The sequence below is a fragment of the Brienomyrus brachyistius genome, unplaced genomic scaffold (genome assembly GCF_023856365.1).
Source record: "Brienomyrus brachyistius isolate T26 unplaced genomic scaffold, BBRACH_0.4 scaffold55, whole genome shotgun sequence".
Classification (NCBI taxonomy): Eukaryota; Metazoa; Chordata; class Actinopteri; order Osteoglossiformes; family Mormyridae; genus Brienomyrus; species Brienomyrus brachyistius.
In genome coordinates, this window is record NW_026042330.1 from 993,189 (window position 1) to 1,018,428 (window position 25,240).

Here is a 25,240-nt window from a genome sequence, read left to right on the forward strand (position 1 = left end):
TCCATGGGCCAGTGCTTTCTTCCAGTATTACAGAGTATTACAATGAGAAGACAAATGAAATAAACTGGATGATGTGGCCATCCCAGTCATTAGGCTTCATCCCACATGGACATTTTTGGGACATGTAATACCAAAAAACTGCACTTAAACACAAGAATTATGTTGCAACCCTAAAACTGAATTCTAGATACCTGTAGAATCCATACTATGCTAGATTTAGATTAAAGCTGGTCATTGACCTCTGTAAACTTGCACATAGGATAGGAGAAACTATCCACTTATTTGCCTCTTAGGCTGTATAGTGTATGAGCAATACAAAAAGTATTTTGGAGAGTACATTTTTACTGGTTACAACACTAAGCTCAATTCTATATAGGTGCTCTATGTGTGTACCTACATCAGACTATAACATAAACGTAACGGTGGCTGCAGTTGGGACAGCTCCGGTCACTTGAAAAGTTACTAGCTTCCCATTCGTTTCAGGATTTTTGGTTGCCTTTCATGCTGTGGCACAGCATTAGATGGCTAACGGTATTACGCTATTTTTTTTTTCTTGTGCCGCGACACATAACAGTTGCACGACTTTATGCTTTATATGTTTATAGAAATATGTTCACAAGAAATGTCAACCTGTGAGTAAAAAAAAGGGAAGTATTTGTTTACATTAAACAGGAAGTGGTGTCATCTGGTGACGACAGAGTGATGCTACTTCCTACCTTATAAATATGAATTAGAAATGGCCACGCTTGATTTTCCCGCGACATTGACATCACAATATTCCATTTTACAGCATTTTCATAGGTTTCTTTTTGGGGGCGTGATTATTTAAGACGGAAGTTCTGTTGGTCAATATAAAGTTTGTTTTTATTCTAAGTTCGGTCATACTTCGACCGAGATAGTTGTAGATTTAGAAGTAATTTAAAAAATTAAAACGTATTGCGATCATTGTGTATTTGTAAATATAGAAGTAATTTATTTATGCACCCTGCCTTCCTGATTGTGGATAATGCCGTCAGCCACATAAACAATAATAATGCATCCAATAAGCTGTCTCAAATGGGTATAGCTACATATCCAATGTTAGTCCATACATTACAATTATGTGTTGGCATATGATGATTTCTATAAATCATATTTAAACCAAGAAAATACTGTATTAATGCAGACATTAACAGAAAGTGTGTTGCATTACATCAAACGAGTTTAGGCCTGATTACGTTAGAGGCCATGAGCGGAAAAGGAAGGTAGAGATCGAAGACTGTCCTTGTATTGCGTGGAATAAATCATATAATCAAGTCACTATTAAAATAGCGGTTAGGGAGTCGATGTATCGTCTGCGAGTTCGTCGCTATAAAGCTGAATAAATACTGCCAGTGGACTGGAAAATAAACTCAACACGATCCCAGATGAGAGAGGGAGGGGAGATTGGGCTCGAGAGCAAATGAGATAAGAGGTCGGTTGGTATGGGTTAGTAAAGAGGAGGCTCTGTATTTGTTTTGCCATATAACAAAAGCTAGCAAGCTAGCATTCCTTACAGGAAAACAACAGTAGCATGAAAATCTCTAAAGGTGTTCGATTTTTTTTAACAACGGATTGTGTTTTTCTGGACTGAGTTGAATAATTCACAATCCGGGATGGGAAAGGAGGTAAACGGAGTGTCGCGGAGCCGGTTTGAGGTTAGTTTCTCGTTCGTTATAAGGTGACAATGATATATATGTTGGTTTTATAAGAATTAAAATGAAGAGGATTTTCGCATACTGATTGCTGACCTTTGGTGTAACACTGTACTTCACGTCCGCAAATGTTTCTGTGGTGAGTATTTTGGCTGCTAAATATGCATTTCCGTCGGAGTTCATAAGGTATTCGAGTGCTGTCGTCTTTTGTTCTCTTTTTTCGAAAAAATAGACTGATTTATAGTGCGTGATATGGTGGCACCACAGATATTTTCACTGAAACGTTCATAAAATACTTTGTTTCAGTGCTAATGTTATGGTAAACTATGAGCTTCCTCTTCCTCCTGCTTCTAACACAAAGACAGCAGTGCAGACGATGTCCTAAACGAAGTCTTGACATTTTGGGATGTGCGATATAAATGCCGGGCCCATCCTGGCCTGACATGCATTCACGAAGCCCTGGAGCTGCTGTGTACTTTCTGATCACCCAGCTCCTTTGTTTGCTAATGGCTGCTGTGGCTGCCGGGGCCCGAAACGCTTGGGAAAAACAAACCGGTCCAACTAAAAAGGACCACATCACAATCGCGAACAATGGGGAAATACAGAATACGCACTTATTACACACATACTGTTACACATTTACAGTTATGCAGTGCTGCGGACGTTTTGATTATGTTTGTTCACTAGGCCCCTATGAAACTTTTCATTGTTTGGGAAAGGGAGGGGGGGGTCATTCATGATTCAGTTGAACAAAATAAATATCAATTTGGTCAACAACTGTTTCATTGTATTCTGTGTGTGTATGTGTCTGTGTTTGTGTTCATATATAATATGGCATGTATATATTTACTCTGTCTTTTTTCCCTTTAATCCTCTAGTAATGGAGCATGGGCCGGATTTGTGTGGTTTTAATTATTTTTAATGTTGCAACAGCTGAGCACCCGAATCCGGGCCCTAGTTTCTGGTTCGATATCTGAAACATCAAATACATTATCCAGTATCGGTAATACGTCATTTTATTTATATATGATTGAATGTGGTATCGTAGCTTTTTCTATTGAACAGTTTTAAATTTGATCCATTAAGTTGACCAACCTACGCATGTGTAACAGTATAGTGCTACTTGTCGGCCAACTATGGTGTAGTATGTTTATTGAAAACAGCCTTGCTGTGCAGGTTTAAAGGTGCTTTTATGCAACGGCTCGAGATGAGCTCAACATAACAACGGTGTCTCTTGTTTATTCTACAGTATACAGTATCAAGACCTCCACCCGTCCGTGTGGCAATGTTAATATACAAACCGATGAGCTAAACAACACGTATCGTAGTTTAGTACTTTATAGATTTGTCAGTTTAGTTTTGGAAATGTTTATACAGGGATGTTCATCTTTATTTAAGAGTACTTTACAGTTTATATATGGACACCTGTAAAATCCTGGTTTCTGGCAGCATCCCCTCTACCAAAAAGATACCGCTTTAAATTTCTACGGAGCTAACTTGCCGGATTTTACTTGTGTCGGATTTCAGTCCCGTCGGTACTGGGTAGCATGTCGGTACCTTGGACTTAATCGGCTAGGTAACTCTTGCATATGCATACAAGTTATATAAGCAGTGCGCCAGTCCACAGCGATTTCGCCTGGTGACACCTTCAAGGGTTGGCCAAAAGTTGCAATGCATAAATGAAAAGTTATTTGGCCTATTGTTGTTTGTAGGCAATATTATAGGAATATTAGTGACTCTCTTAGTTATATTTTTTATATATAGTTTATCCACCCATCTATGCATTTTTCAACTGTGTCAGAACATGCTGTATAAATGTGGGTACTTTTCCGCTGGTACGGACATGCACCCCCTCACTTGGCCCAGTTGGTAGCCACTTTTTTAAAGATCTACTGCAACTAAATTGTTGTTAGGCTTACATATAAAGAAATGTAGTAATTTGTGGCACAGTGTTGCTATTTAACGACAATGTTTAAACAAATTAGTAACAGCAGGCCAGAAAGGCATTTATAGTTTCATTCTCAAATGCAGAATATTATAAGAATGTCTACAAGTGTTAGCTTGTCAAGTGTTATATTTACTAAAGCCGCTTTCGTGGCATCACTTACACATTTCGTAGTTTAGCTGAAGCAATTCATTTGATTAAGATCATGAAAAAAGACTAATACTGGTTAAAAGTGAACCTCTATTAATCCAAGACTCTTCAATCTCACAATATTCCCAGGAGGGATCAGGCAAACTGTGCTAACAGTGTGTCTTGTTTTGACCGCAGATGTTTTCAAACAGCGACGAGGCCGCGATTAACAAGAAGCTCCCCAAAGAGCTGCTGTTGAGGTGGGTGAGCGGCCCGACGGCCCCAGTCTTCCCGGTCACCTTTACCCGGCTCTCACACCGACACACCTAACACAATCTTCTATATCGGGACGCTCGTACCATCTGCTGCTTTTTTAATCCCCATCGCTGTTCTGGCCACGTCTGAAAATATAACGCAGCTGTCCGTTTTTCATGGATTTGGTTAGCCCAATGCGGAATGAGAGCGCCATTTACTTTAGCCCTTTACACTGTTTCTGGGAGAATAAGGGGTAGGCTTGTAACTTCATCACGGAAGCGCAGAGCACGAGAGGTCATTCCCGTTGGCTACTGCAGAGGTTTCACTACGACTTAACCTCTCAATCTTGTTTGTTTGTTTATTTGGCTGTTTTGGCAAAGTGTACTGGAGTTTGTGATACTAAGCAGTTTAAATTGTGAAGTAGCAGCCCCTTTTAGAAATTAAACGTGCTTGTTAGTGTTTAGTTTCTCACTACTTGTTTAACGACTAACTAAACTAAGTACAGTGAACAAATCCAGGGACTCGGGCAACTTCGGCCAGAGCAATTTTGACAGGGGAGGTAAACGTATGATTCGTTGCCACACCCCTGGGAGAGACCGGACTTATTTGTTTTTCGATGAAGTGGGTGAAAATATATTTTGAGAATTGGGGGAAAATTAAAGGGACGTAAGGTCTCGGTAAGGCTGCAATAGGGTGTGGAGTCAGTCATCATGGTGCAGGTGACCTATGGGCAAGAGAGAATAGAGCTGGTGTGGCCTTTTACAGTAAAGAGCTATATGAACCTTAATGCCCAATGAGAGCGCTCACCCAGCCCCAGCCATCCCCCTTCTCAAAATAGTATGCAAGTAGGAAGTAGGTGGATGATGGTACCCTTTCACATTCTCTCGTCTCCCGTTTCTCTCTGACTCTAGAATCTTCTCTTTCTTGGATGTGGTGACATTGTGCCGATGTGCGCAGGTCTCACGGGTAAGCATGTTCTCTGGCTCTTTCTCTGTGTGCACATTTATGTTGGTAGCATGTAGTAGGGACTTTAATCATGTGCTGAAGTCTGGTCTGTGTTTATCTTTCTGCATGCTTGATGTTTTTCTTCCTCCTCCTTCCCCCCTCCCCAGTCCTGGAACGTGCTAGCCCTGGATGGTAGTAACTGGCAGAGAATTGATCTTTTCGACTTCCAGAGAGACATTGAGGTAAGTAAAATACTCCTATTTTCTTTCCAACTCTTTGTTTCAGTAGTCTCTGTAATCCACTCTTTCAATGAAAAATGGTGAAAAACTGGTATTTATTATATGCATTTTGGTTATGTTTTGTGTAGAATTAATTTGGCCATTCACCTTTTTTGTAATCTTTATAAATTGCAAGAGCAGTGCGAACCCCCTCCTGCCCCCTGTTGTGTTTGTGTGTGTGTATGCACGCACGCACTTGCTTTATTGCCGGGTTTGCTTTCCAGATTCAGATCTTTTACTGTCATTGTACAGAGTACAATGAAATTTTAGCAGCAGTCCAGTGGGTGCATTCACACAGACAGTAATATCAGAAAAGAATTTTGGATATAAGACATCACACAGGACATAACAAATAATACTACAAACCCGGTGTTGACCCGTATACCATAAAAAGATGAGTACAATAAATGGGTGCAATAAATGCAATTACCAGTGCGATTAATACTGATGAAGTACAGTTTGATGTAAACATTGCAGCGTTATTTAAAGTGAGCATAGTGACAAAAATTGACATATGAAAACTATTAGACATATGAAATTGCACAAGACATGACATAACAACACGATAACTTACAATTACACAGTGAATTAGAATATTGCGGTAAGGTTGCTGTAGACCCCCAGGTTGGTGTCATAGTTTGACAGTGTTCAGTTCATGTATGGCTCTGTGGCAAAAGCTGTTCTTTAGTCTGTTTGTCCATGAAATTATGGAACTTTAATCGTCTATCTGAGGGCAGCAACTTGAACAGATGATGCCCTTGTTGGGAGGGTTCCTTTGACTTTTGCTCTGCTGAGGCAACGGGAGCTGAAGAGGTCCTCCGGAGAGCGCAGTATGCATCCAGTGATTTTCTGGGCTGTGTTGATGACCCTCTGAAGGGCTCTTCTGTCCACCGTTGAGCTGCCAGTGCACCAAATAGTAATGCAGTACACCAGCACTTTCTTGATGGAGCAGCGGTAGAAAGACACTAGCAGCTTCCAGTAGTTTGTTTTCTTGAAGATCCTCAGGAAGTAGAGTCAATTTTGTGCCTTTATGACTGCTGCTGTGGTGTTGGCGGTCCAGGAGAGATCCTCCATAATGAGTGTGTCCAGGAACCTGAAAGCAGGGACCTTTTCATATAGTCCGCACTGATATACAGAGGCTTGTTTTCTGTGCTGTGTTTCTGCAACTCTTTTTTTTGAGTCCTTTTTGTTTTGGAAGTGTTCAGGGTGAGGTTGTTTGGACATCATCCTTGTATGCTGTCTCATCTCCACTGGAGATGAGTCCTACCACACTTGTATCATCTGCAAACTTTTTGGTATCATGTGTGGGGGTGCAGTCATGTGTATAGAGAGTGTAGAGAGGCCTCCTGCTTTCCCAGAGTATGGATACTCTGTTTACCTTGCAGGGCCGTGTCGTGGAGAACATCTCCAAGCGCTGTGGGGGCTTCCTGAGGAAGCTCAGTCTGAGGGGGTGCCTGGGCGTTGGGGACAGCGCCTTGAGGTAAGCTTGTGTCTATGTGGGCTGCTACACAGGGCAGAAGGTGTGGGAAGATGAACCCACAGGTGTGTGTGCGTGCGTGCACGCTTGTTAAGGGTGTAACAATGCACCGTTACCCGATATTTCCCGATTCAAAAATAGGATGATGCGCATTGTAGGGGTGTAACAATGCACCATGGCATGGAATCATTTGTTAATGCTAACGCAAGAGGGCACAATAGGCACAATCTCAGTTTTGGTATGAGATTCATTTTTCATTAGAAGTTGCAGAATAAGGAAGAAACTGCAAGAAAAAGTGACTGGAAAAAAGCCTAAAAGGGTGAGAATAAGAGATGTGAGATTTTGGTGTGTTCTTGGCCTTGTACATTGCTTATACACTAAGGATTCTCAATCGTTTTTCCTTTTAGTTTCAAGAAGGTAGGGATCTGCTTGCTTAAAGCACTTTCAAGAGTTTTTATGATTTTGTTTTTTCATTTTGCAAGGAGTCTATAGAATAAGGAGAAATTATATGGTTTCCAAACAGCTTTTTTGTAAATGTACATGCCTAGAAAGGAATAAATGAGATCCGTGAGATCTTAGTTTTTTCAGACTTATTTTGTTGAATATATTGTGTGTGTATCAAACCATGAGCCTCGAATTGTCTGTCAACCAAATCGTAGTGTGCGTGTGTGGGCTTCACAGGGCAGTGGTCTGGGAAGATAAACCCACAGACATGTGTGTGCCAGTTCTTTTCAGCTGCATTCAAATTCTTTGTGTGTCCCCTTTATTTCTTGTTTTGTGTGATTCATCAGCTTTAAAAAGTAATAGATGTTTAAATCTGTTGTATAGCTTTTCTGAATGAATGTTTGTTTTCCCCATATTAAATTTGGAATGCTTTACTGCAAAAGTAGTTGGGAAAATGGATGAATAAATATTTATAGTTAAGTATTTGAAACATTGAGTGCTTTGCTGAAATGTTTTTGAAAAGTACATTGTTTCCTGTGTATTAAGAAGTTTGGTATGGTGTCATACTACTGGCGGGAAAAAAAGGAGACATCAGATCAATGTTGAATATTATTGTTACTGTTGTGGTTGTTGTTTTTTTAGTGATGGCATGTTCTGTATGGATGTAAACAAACAATTATATGAATTAATATAGGATAGTTATTTTTGTGTTACAATTATAAAATTTTACTCCGGTTTCCTCCCACAGCCCAAAAACATGCTGAGGCTAATTGGAGTTGCTAAATTGCCCCTAGGTGTGCATGTGTGAGTGAATGATGTGTGAGTGTGCCCTGCGGTGGGCTGGCCCCCCATCCTGGGTTGTTCCCTGCCTCGTGCCCATTGCTTCTGGGATAGGCTCCGGACCCCCCCGCGACCCAGTAGGATAAGCGGTTTGGAAAATGGATGGATGGATGGAATTATACAATTTTCAATCTCAAACATGTTAATCTGTAACTGTTTTGCTTTCACACTGGAGCCATGTCAGAAGGTTACTGCTAATGTTACTAGGTCATCAGGGGACAGGTTAATGATTAGAACTTACTGTTTCGCTCCCATTCCCACACAACACAATACCGTTATGTATAAGAGTGTGTGTGTGTGTGTGCGTGTGTGTGTCTGGGGTGTAAGAGAGGAAGGAGAGATGTATTCACCCCCACCTACCTAAATGCTTATTTTATTAGAGCTTTATAAGAGCATCTGCTAAATGACAATGCCATTCACAACCTGAAATCTGTAATGCGCAATTTGATAATTGATTGGTTGGAAAGATTTTTTTTTGCCAGAAAAGATTTTGACGTGGCGGAGAAATGTTACCAGTGGAAACACTGTTATAGCTAAAATTACCTATACTTGTTTATAACAAAGTATCCTTAGTTTATATGTTTTGCTTCTGTGGAAAATGAAACCACTGTTAACTGTTCAGTTTTTAAACTCTCTTCTCAGGATAAATGTAAACAAAGGGACTATGAAAGGAATGAACAAAGAGTGTGGTGTGATTATAAGTTAGACAGAGACTAAATATGTGGTAATAGAAAGGTTTTGAGAAGTGTTGGGAAGCTTGATTGATGGGGGGATGTAGACAGGTGAGAGAACTCATCAAAGCACTCTAATTGCAGGACTTTTGCCCAAAACTGCCGGAACATCGAGCTGCTGAGTCTAAATGGGTGCACCAAGATCACTGACACGTAAGTGCTTGAAGTTGCTGCTGTTGGGTGGTTTGTAGGGTTAGGGTTAGGGTCACACTCTCTCTTCTCCCCCCACTGTGCAGGACGTGCACCAGCCTCAGTAAATTCTGCCCCAAGTTGAAGCACTTGGACCTGGCGTCATGTACCTCCATCACCAACCAGTCCTTGAAAGCACTCAGGTGAGGTTTCACATCTGCTACCATGCAGTTCCCTGAGGACCACATCCAGGGCTGAAATTTTCGTTCAAGCTCGGCCGTTTCACTTAGACACGTGATATAAAAAAAACTGCTTTTCACACTAAATTGCATGCTGAGTTCACCTGTCTGGGTTTTGACTGATTCTTAATGCCTTACCTCTCCACACAGTGAGGGCTGCCCCCTGTTGGAACAGCTGAATATCTCCTGGTGTGACCAGGTTACAAAGGATGGCATCCAAGCCCTGGTGCGCTGCTGCCCTGGCCTTAAGGGCCTGTTCCTCAAGGGCTGCACACAGGTATGGTGGCTGGGCTGTACCTCTGCTCACCTTAGGGATTTGGTCCCATATGTGGGACACCCAAGATATGTGATGAATTAAGGGAGTTTCATGAAGGAACTGAACTTCAATAATGTTCACTTCTGTTTCTGTCCATATCTCATAAGCATGGCATATATAACAGAACGTAACTAAACATGCCTGGTCCCAGCTCTGACTGGCAACATTCCTCACAGAATGAATTGTAATTTACATTTTGTGGCTCCTGAGCTATATTTGAAGGTGTTTGGGTGTGATTGCCACTTGGTCCCCAGTGACCTCCCCTTCAGTCTCCACTCCCTTTTGGTCATGTCTGCAGCTTTGGTACAGTGTTTTTGTAGGATATACCTGGTTGTCAGTGAAGTCTGCTTGATGATTTGATCTTACTGAAGGTTAATGCTGTAGAGTTGATGGAAAATGTGCCACATGATGATTTTTGAGGGCACATCTGGTTGGGGTATAAACATGTCCCCATGTTTGTTTGTATCACCACTAATTGCAGCTGGAGGATGAAGCCTTGAAGTACATTGGGGCTCACTGTCCTGAGCTGGTAACCCTAAACCTACAGACATGCTCGGTAAGTTGCAAGGTTTAAGAGGAAAACGGAACTGATTTTTTTGTTCAACCCGCCTCACCCCCCCAGGTCTGGAGTCTGATTGCTCCGTCCCTCCCTCCCTTAGCTGGCATGGTGTGTCTGTGTATGTTAATGGGGGGTGGTTCTATATAACCTACATTGCTAATTGTGTGTGAAGCCATTGTGAATGATATGCATGTTTTCTTCTCCTCATTTCATCCTTCAGTCCCATTCCTTTCAATACTCTGTTATTAGCCTTTTCATGCTACCCTGTTGTCTTATCATCTTCTTCACGTCATTGTTGTCCACCTGCTGCTGACAGTATCATATTCCCTGTCTGTCTGCCTCCCCCCACCCCTGCACCGGGAGTAGCAGATCACAGACGAAGGCCTTATTACAATCTGCCGCGGCTGCCACCGACTGCAGTCGCTATGTGTTTCCGGTTGTGGCAACATCACAGACGCCATCCTTAATGCCCTGGGCCAGAACTGCCCCCGCCTAAGGTACCTGCCTCCCCCCGATTATCACTGGCTGACCCCTCCAGGGCTCATAAGTATCATTTGGTCTCTCTTGCTGATGCCAGGGTACTCAGTGTCTGCCCTGGAGGTCCAAGGCAATAGCTTCAGTTAGTCACTGGCCATTCTATTCGGTCCCATTTAGTAGATGCCTTTTAAGAGCTTTCGGTGATATTATGGGTTCTGGAGAAGTGGCTTGTTGCCCCTCCAGGAGAGTATTTTAAAAAACCCAGACTGAGCTGCCCATCTGCCTGAGTGAGGCTGGGTTCATGGACCTCTGTCTGACTCAATTCCCCCCCCCTCCTAGAATACTGGAGGTGGCTCGCTGCTCCCAGCTCACCGATGTGGGTTTCACCACACTGGCCCGGGTGAGTGCACAGTGCTTGCTGCTCTAGGGCCTCTAGCCGATCCTATGTGAACGCTCTGCCGTCAGAGCTGAAGAACTGCAATCCTTACACTTCTGAAAAGCCATCTCCTCCTCTTTCAGAACTGCCACGAGCTAGAAAAGATGGATCTGGAGGAGTGTGTACAGGTGAGACCCTTGGAACACACCTCTGCATAGTTTTATCACAGCATTTCATTCTGTAGTAAATCAGGCTTTTGGAGGGGTGTGTTTTTTTTTTTTTTTTTAAAAAAAAGAACCTGTAGTCAAGGATGATTGTAGGATTTAACTCTTTGGGGAGACAGACCATTACTGCCTGAAGGATTCCTAACCGCACTCCTCCTGCTCGTCTTTCTTCCAGATCACAGACAGCACGCTGATACAGCTGTCAATCCACTGCCCCCGTCTGCAGGTCCTGGTAAGTTGGGGCCACCTTGGCTTAGCCTGCCCAGCCAATTAGTGGGGACAGTGTTAATGACCATGCTTAATGAGGCTCAGGATCTCCGGCCAGACCTGTAATGAAGCCTCAATTGTGTGACAGAGCTGCCTGAGAGCAGAGTGGGGCTCTGTTTTTCCTACATGCTTGTGTTTTTATTTATTTACTTATTTTACTTATACCTTGGTGGGGTGAATCATTACAATATGTCATAGTGCAAGGACTCCATCTAGTGGACATCCAGAATATACTACCATGGAAAAATTCCAAAATGCATTTTACTCATTATACTGTATATTTTATTATATTTTTAATAGCTAGCACAGGTTGTGTTACTATAAAAGTCCCCCACCGGTGTTTTTCATATTTATATGAATTGAAAATCTGACAGGGAGGCTCTCTGGACTTCTGACTCCCTCTCCCCTCTGCTTAGAGTCTGTCCCATTGTGAGCTGATCACTGATGACGGCATCCGGCACCTGGGCAGCGGACCCTGTGCCCACGACCGGCTGGAGGTGGTGGAGCTGGACAACTGCCCACTGATCACGGACGCATCACTGGAGCACTTGAAGGCCTGCCACAGCCTGGACCGCATCGAGCTCTACGACTGCCAGCAGATCACCCGTGCTGGCATCAAGAGGCTCCGGGTGGGTGCCGCACTCGCATGCGTCTCTGTTAAGCAGCAGTACTATCATTAGTTGTTGGGATGTCTCTTGCCGTAGCTTCCTTTCCCTATAATGTGGGCCCAATATGCAAGTGTTGATTCTAAGAGGCAATGTTAGTCATCCATCCATCCATCATCCCCCGCTTAATCCGCGGTCGGGTCGCGGGGGTAGCAGTCTCAGCAGGGAGGGCCAGACTTCCCTCTCCCAGCTACTTCATCCAGCTCCTCTGAGGGGTTCCGAGGCATTCCCAGGCCAGCTGAGAGACATAGTCCCTCCAGCGTGTCCTGGGCCTACCCCGGGGCCTCCTCCCAGTGGGACATGCTGGGAACCTCACCAGGGAGGCGTCCAGGAGGCATCCTAATTAGATGCCCGAGCCACCTCATCTGGCTCCTCTCGATGTGGAGGAGCAGCGGCTCTACTCTGAGTCCCTCCCGAATGACTGAGCTCCTCACCCTATCTCTAAGAGAGAGCCCAGCCTCCTGCGGAGGAAACCCATTTCGGCTGCTTGCACTCGCGATCTCTTTCTTTCAGTCACTACCCGCAGCTCGTGACCATAGGTGAGGGTAGGAACATAGATCGATTGGTAAATCGAGAGCTTTACCTTTTGGATCAGCTCTTCACCATGACAGACCGAAGCAGCGCCTGCATCACTGCTGACGCCGCACCGATCCGCCTGTCGATCTCCCGCTCCATCCTTCCCTCACTTGTGAACAAGACCCTGAGATACTTGTCCTCTCCCAAGTGGAGGAGTTTCCTATCCCCAACCCAGAGAGAGCATTCTACCCTTTTCCGGCTGAGGACCATGGTCTCGGATTTGGAGGTGCTGATTCTCATCCCAGCCGCTTCACACTTGGCTGCGAACTGTCCCAGTGAGAGCCGAAGGTCACGGTCCGATGAAGCCAACAGAACCACATCGTCTGCAAAAAGCAGAGACATAATCCTGAGGCCACCAAACCGGACACCCTCAACGCCCTGGCTGTGGCTAGAAATTCAGTCCATAAAAACTATGAACAGAATCGGTGACAAAGGGCAGCCCTGGCGGAGTCCAATCCTCACCAGAAACAAGTCTGCCTTATTGCCGCCCATGCGGACCAGGCTCTGGCAACGGTCATACAGGGACCAAACTGCTCTTAAAAGGAAGTCCTGTTAATCAGTTTTGCCTAAATATATTATTGTATAATCACTGGATCTTACATTTTTTGATGTATTTTCACTTAAATATATAAGCTTGATAGCTTTATGCTGTTCTTTGGCAGCTTACAAATGTTACCTGGTAGCTTGGTAGTGTTTTCTGTATTTTTTGGGTACATTTATATGAAGGTCATAGAGGACAGTGTAACGTTGAGAACCCGCCTGCTTTTACCCCAGATGAGCTTCAAAGACAGTTGCCAGTTTGCAGTGTTTGCCTGACTTTCGTCCCCCTGCTTTTGTCACCTCTTCTCCCCAGACTCACCTGCCCAACATCAAGGTGCACGCCTACTTTGCCCCGGTCACTCCTCCGCCCTCAGTTGGGGGCAGCCGTCAGAGGTTTTGCCGCTGCTGTATCCTGCTATGATGTTGAAGCCCCTGTCTTGAAGCCCCTCCCTCCACTCCGACCTGCTGCACGTTAGTGTTCCTGCCCTGCCCCGCATGCGACGCTGCATCGGAGAAACGGAGTGAGAGACAGAGCCCTGGCCTGCCTGCCTCATGCGGCCCACTCATTGGATACCTATATCCCAGCATTCCCTGCTGTCCTTTCTTTGAAAGTTCAGTTGTCTAAACCAGTGCTATGTACACACAGAGACACACTTGAGTGCTCTGAGGCGTGTCCATCCATCTGCTGCTCACTTCACGCCCTCACACACAAACACACACTGTTCTGGTCTGTCTCTCCACTGCTCACTCTTCTAGCCCCTCCTCACAACTCCACGCTTCATAATGCTTAAAAGAATCGTATATTTTTTTATAAAGGTCAACAAATAAGATTTCCAAAAAGAGGATTATTGAGAAAATGCCAAACATTGCATGTTGTTGTAGTTAATTATTTTTTTATTAGCTGTTTGTATTCAGTACATAGGAGCTCTAGCGGTGTCTAATAACTGCAATAGAACATGTTGAATCCAAGACTAGTGGGTGTGTGAATATGATCCTAGCTGGTATTTTGATTTGACCTGGCTGGCATGAAGCAGAGAGGTGACCAAAACCTTGCCTGTTTGTGAAGGAAAATAATCTGAGTACAATCCTTTTTCTGTTAGTTTTTTCTTAGGAAAGAAGTAGAGGAGTTTCTACAGTGGACTGTAATTGCAACACCTGGGCACTAATATGCCAGATGTGGCAAGCACCCCGTCAACTGTGTGTGCGCTTGTGCGCGCGTGCTGTCCTGCGTGTCACCAGCATGGGAGTAGGATCAGAGGGTGGGAGTGTTCGATCTCTGTTTTTGGAGCTGTTACTGTTGCCTGCCCCCTGCAAGCTATTTTTGATGGTGGGGAGGGGTGATTGTGACACATGATCTCCCTTTGAATAGCTTATTATCCCCTGTTTCTGGAATAAATAGGGAGAGGAAGTCAGCAGTGATGTTAATGCTCTTTAGTATCATGTGATTTGGTGCTTATTCTAATCATGCATGTCAGGCTGGTCCTGTAGTGACTGAGCTTGTGAAGGTACCCACACCTATTGCATACTGACTCCTGTTTCACCTGAACCCTGCTGACTGGAACAGTTTCTTCCCCCATGGTTTAGACCTGGGTTTGATTCCTGTTTGATGTTGGCTGCCCCCAGGATCTACAGGGGCTGTGGTAAGACAAGTTATAGTGGCTGTCAGCAGAAACAGTGGGTTTGTGAACACCATCACCAGAGTGCTTGGGAGTGAAAATTTGCTGTGAAATACATAACATACAATTGGTTTGGAAACACTGCGTTGGGGAGGGATGGTATAGTCAAAGCATCTGTGACCTTTAGAGGAATAAGGACTCGGGGCCAATCAGCATGTCTGACCTGTTCAACTGAGCCCTGACTTGTTTCGGAAGCTGCAAGAGTGAATCACCAATCCTCCTTAGCCCTCCTTGGTCATACAACTTTGTGACCATCAGTGACTGAACAGCAAGTGTTAAGTGCTATTTGAAATGGTCAGGCGCAAGCGAACAGCTTTTACTGCATTACTAATGAAAGGGAGATATTTTGATTTATGTGGGGTTTTTTATGGTGGTGGTGGCTGCATCCTTGTTTTCAACTCACCAACAGGGCATGATGTTTTGTACACACACACACACACACACACAGCCTGTCCTAGCAGGCTCACTGTGGTTCCAAAATACTGTTTTCTATGCCTCACCGATAGGCATGAACATGTGCATAAGGAACATTAGGGCCTCAGACGGGTGTGCGTGTGTGATCAGTGTTAGGGCTTCACGGACAGGTGTGTGCACAAGCGTGAGGAATGTTAGGGCAATGGTCAAGTACTCCTTGTATACAATTCCGTTGAAACTATAGCTTTAACCAAGGCGCTGATGTGAGGCTGTCTCCTCCTCTTCCTCCTCCAGTGTAAAGCAGTCAAGTCACTGAATGTCTGGCCGGCGCATGTTTCTGACGCCTGTTTGCAGCTGGTGGTGCTTTCAAACCCATATGGACAGTTCAGCACTGCAGCATAGCTCTGCCCACAGAGGAGGGGGCTGCCATCCATTGTGGTTGGAGAAGAGTGGGGTTTTTTTTTTTTTTGTTTTGTTTTTGTGTGGGTTTTTTTTTTTTTTTTTTAATACACGTTTAAAGACTTAAGACCACATTACATGAGGGGTTGGTGTGTTGCGATTTTCCAGAGCTTTCTGTACTTCTCCTTTTCCGTTTCCTTGCAAATCCACTTTCACTCCTGATCCTTTGCAAGGCAACGTGCCGGGGAGAGTGTTCCCAGAATGACGATCGTTTTGCGACAATTGTTTTAATTACTGTAAATCTTTTTTTATATATGAAATATATATAATTAACCAATGTGAATGGATATATGTACAAATAAATATATAACTATATTAGTAAGATCTTTGATCTCTGGTATTATTTTCCTTGTCTCTCATAGAAGACCCATGTGTGGTTCTTGAACACAAGCACCCAGCACACAATAACAGCTGCAGCAATACTTAATGCTCTTTTGCTGCTGAGACAGTGTGATTGAATAAATATTGGATTTTGTTGAATTTGTTGATTTTTGTAAAAATCAACACCAAATCTGGAGCTCTTTCCCTCCCTGAGGATTTTGGACCATGTGGTGAGTCCAAAACCCATGGTAGGTCGGATTAGCTTGTCCCCAAAAAAATGTGTGGCAAGCTAAAGGTTAGAAACTGACTCAAATTCCTAGATCAGGGGTGGGGAACCTGTTTTATGGAGGGCTGGTGTGGGTTTTGGGATGACCTCTCAGACAATAATAAAACCAGTGGTTCTCAACTCCAGTTCTCGGGATCCATTGTTATTGGCTGATTGAGAGGCCATCCCAAAAACCTTCACCCACACCAGTCCTCCATGGAACAGGTTCCCCATCCCCGTGCTAGAGCTTTAACTGGTTTTAGTGTAGTACCCAGACACTCCAACAGAGGATAGCTGTTGACAGAATTTGAACCCATGACCTTCCAGACCTCATGAATGTTAAGTATCCAGTGGTAGGATTTGCACACCCATTCACCAGGAGTCCTACCGACCACTAGGTCATGGGGTTGTCAGATGCTCTGCTGCCTTGTATGGAGAATGCTCCTTGGACCTTCTCTGTCTGAACTGTCTGTGCTGTTAAATAATATCGGTACAGGATTTAAAAAAAAATAAATTCAGTCCCCCAGCTCCATGTGTTAATTTGTGTTATGGAACTGTGGTGAGTGGTGGAAGATTCCCTCACCCCAAAGCCAGTGGATCATGGCTTTTCCTAGCCCGACCGGTGCTGAGTGTCATCCATATCCATCACTGTTGCCCTGCTGTGTGGGGCTGTGAAGCATGTTTGCATTGTGTTGCCTTGGATGTCATGGATACACATTCTCCCAGTTTTATTTTCAGGATGGGAGGATCACTAGGAAGGGGGAAGGGGGACGGTGTTAAAGGAAAAATGGATTTGGGAACAGGAGGGGTGGAGTGGTGAAATTGCATGACTATAATTTTCCACAAGCTTTTAATAGAATGCTGGATTACCCCGCCACCCTGACGTCTGTGTCCTGACTATAACAGGAAGTCAGCTGCAACAGAGGGGCAGTCCTGACAGATCTGACATTCACTGGGTATGTCCTCCCTAATCATCACTGCCCAGCCCTGCCCTTCCTCTCCCTGCCGGACGGTTATGTCTCTGTCTCACATGCCCCTTCTAGCCCTGGGATCATCATCCTGTTGAGGCAGGTGATCCTCCTCCAGTCCCTTTCATTGTTTGTCTAGTGTTGCAGGATTTTTACATTCTCCAGACCGCCAATGTAGGCTCTGCCTCTTCACCTTCCCTTATCTTGTTTCTTACTTCCTTTGAGCTGCCCCATTTATTTTCACCCCAAACTGCACTCTGTGGGGGTTGTCTCACCCAGGGAAGCCTTAGGACCACAGAGTTGCCCTATAACAGTTTTTGTGGCTTTTGGGTTGACTTGAGGAGAACTATTCAGCCTGATTCTGCCGTTACTTAAGAGCCAATGATCGGATCATTATTACAGCTCAGCAACATTATGCAGCAATAAAGTGAAGTCAGCTGAGCAACTGAATCTCCTGAATGGCCAGGTTATTCCATCAATGATTTTTTCCTAATGGCATGGACATATTCCAGGATGTAAATGGAAAGATTCATCAGACTCAAATTGTTAAAGAGTGGTTTAGGGAGCATGAGGAATGATTTTCACACATGAATTGGCCACCACAGAATCTTGACCTTAACCCCATTGAAAATCTTTGAGTTGTGCTGAAGTCGACTTTATGGAGTGGTTCAAGATACAAGATCTTAATGAGAAATTAATGCAAATCTGGCTGAAAAAAACGCTGAGATGTTGCATAAGCCTGTGGAAACAATGCACTGATGAATGTGCACTTTAATCAAAGCTAAAGCTGGTCCAATGAAATATTAAAGTGTGCGACATTTCTTTTGGTCAGGCAGTGTATTTTTTCTTTGATTTCATGGTTTCATATGTGTGTGAGTCAGCATGAGATGGGATGAAAGCAAAACTGGAGTAAAGGTAATTTATTCAGCTGAAAAAAAGTTTTATGGAATAGTTTCATTTTCTATGGTTTTCTAATAGGGTTTTCCCTACAATGCCAAGGGGGAGTCAGCTGACCAGTGGGATGCGCCTTCACTGCTCTATGCTGCATGTGAAAGACATTTATTACAGCAGTGTGATGGCTCACCGTGGCTCAGATCCTCACATATCGTGGATACCAGAGCAGTCATCCATGAGGTCAGGAACAGGCACTGCTCCCATCGCCAGTACAGATTTCTACATGATTGCTGATTAAACAGAAGAGGGGCGACTACTTCTTTATCCTCCCCCAGGCTTGACTTGGCCTTTCCAAGAGAGATTCATCAGTAGCCGAGTACATCTGAAAAGATGGTGACAGCTTCATTACTGTAGTTAGTGGAACAGAAAGCTCTGACTTCACACTGCAGGATGCATTAGTGTTAACAGCCAGCAGGAGATTCATCAGTGGCTGAACCCTTCATTAAAAAAAAAAACACTGTGCTTCCAATACATATGAGGTCTTGTATTTCCCATGCATATGGGCGTATCACAGGTCTTGTATTTCCCATGCACACAAGGACATCACAGCTCTTGGATTTCCCATGCATGGGGGGGATTACAGGTTTTGGATTTCTCATGCATACAGGGGACATTGCATGTCTTGGATTTCCCATGCATACGGGGGAGGCATTGCAGGGTTTGATATTCCCATGCATACAAGGATTCACATCACAGGGCATCACAGTGATTAGATTTCCACTCAAACATGGCAGGGCTCAAGAGTGAATTTGTTAATTTGTATAATGATGCCAAACAGCTGGGCAAACCGCAGACTGGATGCGCTGTCTTAAAGGGGCAGTTCACCCAAAAAATAAAATAAATAATTTTATATTTATATAAGTGTGCTTTAAAAAATGTATTATTATTGTTTGTTCTTATTAACACTTACAAATAGCAACAATACTATCTTAGTTAACAGTAGTAGTAGCTTGATATTGTTAGTTCACCTAGCACCACTGCACTAGAGCTCAGCCGTGAAGGACGACATTGATGTTTACATCTAGTGATGTTGTCAGGAGCATCTTCTGCGCAGCGATACGCTTGGAGTGTGTAGTTTGGAAAAAAAAGAAAATAGTTCATACATGAAACTGCTCACTACAAGTCTGTGGATTATCTTGAGTAACTAGGTCATGATTTCGGGTAAGAAACATTGCTGTTGTATTCAAATGTATTTTTTTTTTTTTTGGTGCTTTGGAAAAGAGAGAATGCCATTCAGTTTCATTGTATTTTAGAGAAGATTCACATTTCTACGTCTGATATCTCTAAAACTAGGCAACTCTGAACCACAACAATCTAGATAGATAAATAACCCTAAATAACCGTGGGTTGAAAAATGGATGGATGGTTGGATGGATGGATGGATATCTAAAAAGTGAGTTTTTACTATGGGGTGAACTGCCCCTTTAATGCACTCTACTTTGCCATAACAGCCCTGTGAGTCATCCACAGTGCCAGCAGTGCAAATTTAAAATTAGACCTGCTGCCCATACCTGAGTCTCACTGCTTAACCTTAAATGAGCAAATTCGTTTTGAAATCATTGGCTTTGTGGTTAATTAAATTCAGTGGCTGTGCCATTGATTGAGATGTGTGGGACACATGTCCATGGTGGGCCGTTCCTCATCTGAGGGGAAAAAGGCCAAACCTTGATAGTGCCACAGAAGGCAGTTTTTGGTGGGTTCTGCAGAGATGCCAGAGTTACCAGGAATTCCAGTTGTATTTTTTCCTGATGTGATCTCTTACTTTGGGGATAACATTGTGTTACATTTTCTAATCATTGTTACGCATGGGCCTTGCCTAGCCATTGCCTTAAATTCATGGAGGGCCTCACCGAGGTTGTCTGTTCCTCCACAAATATTTCTGCTTTCTTTCACCCTCTTTGGAATCAGGCAGAAGGGACAATTGCATTGGATGTCTGTGGTTGTTTTGAGGGTATGGGACATGGAGTGCCGCTCAGAATGTGCTGTGAGCAGAAACAGCTTGGCTGCCCTCCCCACCTCGAATGTGCTGAGCAGAGGAGTGCCCATCTAGCTTGTTTGCTGCCTGCCATGATGGCAGGGGTAGAAATACACTGTGAGTACACACACATGCACCACTGCTAATGGGACACCTGCTGGCCAATGCACAGCCTTGTAGCATGTAGCTATTAGGAAATGGATTTGTAAATGACGTGGGACCTTCCTGTAACACCCCTGATGTGTTTATCCAGAAATGTGCCAGTAACACACACAGCTAGATAAACACTTAAGAAATCACTTTGCATAAAACCATCAGCAAAAGTACTAATTAACGTAATATGTAGAAGGATAGGGTAAAGGTGGGGACAGGAATTGGAGGGGTTGAAAAGAGTGATACCAAAGCATGTATGGTCACTAGCAACTACCCAGCAGGTCAGAAATGATCTCTTTAGTTAGTTAAATCCAGTGGTTGTGGTGCATGTTGGCACCAATGACATAGGATCGGTCAGGAGGTCTATTCTGCAGGATAAATTCATAGAAGTCGCGGATAAGCTTAGAAGAAGAACATCCATAGTGGTATTCTCTGGAATACTTCCTGTGCCACGTGCAAGCCAGGCTAAGTTAGCTGAGATAAGGAGATTAAACGCGTAGCTAAAAGGGTGGTGTAGGAAAGAGGGGTTTAGGTTTATGGGGCACTGGAAGACCTTCTGGAACAGGTGGGACCAGTTCAAGCTAGATGGGTTGCATCTGAACCAGAGGGGAGCTAGTGGATTGTGGAGGCGTATGTGTAGAGTAGTTGAGGAATGTTTAAACAATGGATTGGGGGGGCAGGGAGATTAGTTAAGAATTTAGGTGGGGAGAATAGGAAAGCCCCAATTAATATTAAAATTGGGCACTGTATATAAATGCTAGGAGTATTAGAAACAAAATTCATGATTTAAAGGCTTCAATTTCATGAGATACTTACGACATTATAGGAGTAACTGAAACATGGATGAGTGACAATGATGGGGAAGAATATAATGTAGATGGTTATATGTTGTTCTTTAGAGACCGGATAGGCAAGGGAGGTGGTGTTGCAGTATGTACTGTAAAAGAAAACTTGCAGGAAAGGGAGCTCACTGATAAAAATAAAAGTACAGAAGCTGTATGGATAAAACTAGATGCTAAAAACTCAAATGGTCTGATTGTTGGGGTTTGTTATAGAGCACCCAATGTAGCTGCAGAGGAAAGCAGAATGTTATATGACGATATCAGGATTATGAGTAACAAAAATGATGTGGTGGTTATGGGTGATTTTAATTTACCTGAGATTCAGTGGGACACAGTCTCTGGCTCTTCCGTAAATGAACTTGAGATGGTGGAATTAGTACAGGATTGTTTTTTTACTCAGTTTGTTAATGCCCCTACCAGGGGAGAAGCCCTTCTTCATCTTGTTTTCTCTAATAATAAAGATAGGACTGGAAAATTAGAGATTTTAGAACCATTGAACGGTAGTGATCATAGCATGGTTAAATTTGAGGTTAATTTTAGTGTACGAAGAGCAAAGTCCAAAACAAAAATATACAATGTTAGGAAGGCTAACTTTAATGGTATGAGACTGAAACTAGAAACTGTAAACTGGATGGAGTTAAATACGAAGTTGAAGAGGCATGGGAATTAAAAGCACATTGTAACATGTGCAAGAGGACTTCATACCTGTTTCCAGCAAAACTAAATCTATGAAGTTGCAACCAAGGTGGTTTACTAAGGAAATTAATAATAAAGTCAGGAGGAAAAGGGCTCTTTTCCAGAAATGGAAATTAACTAATGATTTAAAATCTAAGCTGGAGGCTAAGGATGACAATAAAGGTTTCTTCCAATATTTTAACTCCAAAAGAGCTCTAAAAGCTGAAATCACTAATTTTCAGGATAGTAAGGGCCTTATAATTGAAAATGAAATTGATATAGTAAATGAATTTAATGATTATTTTACAGGGGCGGCATGGTGCTGCAATGGTTAGCACTGTTGCCTCACACCTCTGGGACCCCGGTTCGAGTCTCCGCCTGGGTCACATGTGTACATTAGATATGTGCTTTAATATATAAGGTGTGTTTTTTCTTTTTTGCCCTCCCATATTCAAACAGCTAACTCCGCCTATGAGTCACACAGAAACTTTTTTGTTTTGTACCTTATCACCATTTTGTTAAACTACTCTCCAGTCCAGTACTCACTCTCATTCCTTTCTATCATCCTTAGGTTACTTATTACTATTCACAGTTCCACCCAAAGCCTGCATTTATATTTGTTATATATATATGGGGGTGGCATGGTGGTGCAGTGGTTAGCACTGTCTAGGGACCCGGGTTCGAGTCTCCGCCTGGGTCACATGTGTGTGGAGTTTGCATGTTCTCCCCATGTCATCGTGGGGTTTCCTCCGGGTACTCCGGTTTCCCCCCACAGTCCAAAAACATGCTGAGGCTAATTGGAGTTACTAAATTGCCCGTAGGTGTGCGTGTGTGAGTGATTGGTGTGTGAGTGTGCCCTGCGATGGGTTGGCCCCCCTTCCTGGGTTGTTCCCTGCCTCATGCCCATTGCTTCTGGGATAGGCTCCGGACCCCCCGCGACCCAGTAGGATAAGCGGTTTGGAAAATGGATGGATGGTTGGATATATATATGTGTGTGTGTGTGTGTGTGTATGTGTGTAATGCTTCAAGAAATAATTATCTTTAATAAAAACACATACACTTGTGCCACAATTATCGGCTCTCCTGGAGATTATGCTGTACACAATATAACTAAAGCATGATTCCCCTGTAAATTGTACAATTTGAACTGTTACAAACCTGCCTGGAAGAGGACCCAAGTGTATTTTTCCCCCACGTACAGTGAGGAGGATCATAAGAGAGGCAAAAAACATACCCAAGGATGACTGTTGGTGAATTACAAGACCAAGTAAAGTCTTCGGGTTACCACGTAAAGGGTTGCCAATAATCGTGGAGGGCGCTGTATATAAGTAATTCTATACAAATAAGCTCCAATACAGAAAAAGTTAAATATCCAACTGCAATACTCTATTGGGTTCAGGAGAAAAACAGTTGTTCAGTAATGATTTGAATATGCTTACTTGTCTTTTATGTGTTAACTTATTCTTACCATTTTCATATTAGGGAGGATGTATGGTTTAATAAAACCAGAAAATGCCAGATCAAGCCACTATTACTCCAAGTAAGCGGTCATAATTGAATGCAACTATCAGTTAAGGGAGGCAGTGATTAATCAGTGCAAACATTTTAAAGACAGATCTTTCTAATTGACTTCAACTGGGGGTGGCATGGTGGTGCAGTGGTTAGCACTGTTATCTCACACCTCTGGGCCTCGGGTTCGAGTCTTCACCTAGGTTACATGCATGTTCTCCCCATGTCGTCGTGGGGTTTCCTCTGGGTTGAAAATCAGTGTTTTTAAAAGTTTCGTACATGCCGTTCCCGGGGGTGAATAATATGCATCCCTCTGCCTCGGACCCTATTACAATAGCTTCTAAACGTAGCCCCGGGTTGAGTCATGGTGCGCTTATTTAAAGCAGCTGCGACTCGGAGCGGGGGAGGCGAATGCTTAAAAGAAATTTTGCAGCTTGAGCGATGGCTTCGCTTCCTTGACATTTGCCATTTCATTGCTCGTTGGTTTATAAGTATGACCAAATTAGTGTGACGCCTGGACAGAAATTCAGTAAACTGTGTAGTTTTATATTTTCAACGATATGTCAAGTTAAGAATGGTCCGGGCGCTGTCCACATGCCGAGTGCTGAAAAAAATTAAACCGATTTACCCAGTTTATATAAATAATTAATTTTTCATTTAACGTAATATATAGTAAGGACTATGCATTGCTTGTCCTTTCGCGATTAGTTTTCCGACATATTTCCATTTAATTTCAGCTTGACTAAGCGACAAAAGAAAAACAAAAGGCAACGTGCACTCGCATGTGCAATACGGTTAAGTGAACAAGATCACCTAAACACACGAAATCAGACGGCTTTTAAGCACAACAATGTCACGGTTATGTCACGGCCAAAGGTAAGGGAAAAGCGGTTTTATGCTGCTCTAATTTCCCGGTCAAAACTGGCACCCGCACTTTGCGCTCCGCCTAGGCTTACACTAACATCCAGACAATTCAGCCAACACTGACGCTGTACTACGTCAATATCATAGCAGAGGGCTGCTGTTCCCGGAGTAAAGCCTTATGCTGCGTACAGGGTGCAATGAAACTCATGGGAGGCGCACATGTGCCTCAAGATTCACTATTCACAAGCGTTGCTGGAGACTCAAACGGCCAATCTGAGCGTCTTAGAACCAATCGCTCAATTACATGTTTATTGGTCTTTTAAGAAATGTTTATATTTTAGAGGCGACGTCTCTATATTTTTAATCGGAAGGTCGCATTCATAGGGAGAGGTGCCTGATGCCTGTTTACGTTACGCGGGCTTAGATCATAGGAGTCTGTGTAGTGATGGTGCATGGCAGCGTGTGTATGAAAAGGCAATTGTGTTTTGACGTAGAGGTATATGCTACTCATAGGACCAGTTTCTGGCATTACTCGGATTATACAAGAACACCAAAGTTACGGTACTTTTGGAATATTCAACTGTGATCGGCGACTGCAAATTGTCATACAGTCTTTCACTAGTTATGATTGTTTATTGAATGCGGATTTACACGAGGAAATGCACGTGAATTACTCGCGGGAATATACACCATAAACATTCAAGGACTAGCTAAATTAGATATTCTTTAGAAATACTACACAGACAGGGTAAACGGTGCACACATAAAGGGAAGATGACGGAAATCAACGAAAAAGAGGACGAACCGCATAACCGGGATCTCCAGCGATCGCCAGGCTCGGTGTCCGCAGAAGCGGAGTCCAAGGTAAGAAAGAGTCTCGACCTTATAACAATATCCGGCGCTGTACTGCCGGTGTCTTTCAACCATCTCAAGCGACAAAACTAGGTGGTTGCGTCTCTAGTTTTCCTTGAAGAAGCACCCCAATATGGGAAATTGTTATGTAGGAAAAACTATTGACATTGTCGTTCAAATAGAGATTATATGAAAAGTATTTGGCGCCACTCTCTTTTTCGATGTTTT

The 25,240-nt window shown here is 43.4% G+C and overlaps 1 protein-coding gene across 1 annotated transcript; it reads left to right on the plus strand.

Annotated features, from left to right (window-relative positions):
• The first annotated feature begins 857 nt into the window (after positions 1 to 857).
• On the plus strand, positions 858 to 15,958 carry LOC125724118 (F-box/LRR-repeat protein 20). The gene is made up of 15 exons (XM_049001070.1): positions 858 to 1,676; positions 3,946 to 4,007; positions 4,914 to 4,968; positions 5,115 to 5,189; positions 6,611 to 6,705; positions 8,802 to 8,870; positions 8,954 to 9,049; positions 9,236 to 9,362; positions 9,883 to 9,957; positions 10,327 to 10,457; positions 10,777 to 10,837; positions 10,957 to 11,001; positions 11,213 to 11,269; positions 11,721 to 11,933; positions 13,399 to 15,958. The coding sequence occupies exons 1-15, from the start codon at positions 1,635 to 1,637 to the stop codon at positions 13,504 to 13,506; spliced, it is 1,311 nt and encodes a 436-aa protein (XP_048857027.1). The 5' UTR covers positions 858 to 1,634; the 3' UTR covers positions 13,507 to 15,958.
• The last annotated feature ends 9,282 nt before the right edge of the window (positions 15,959 to 25,240 follow it).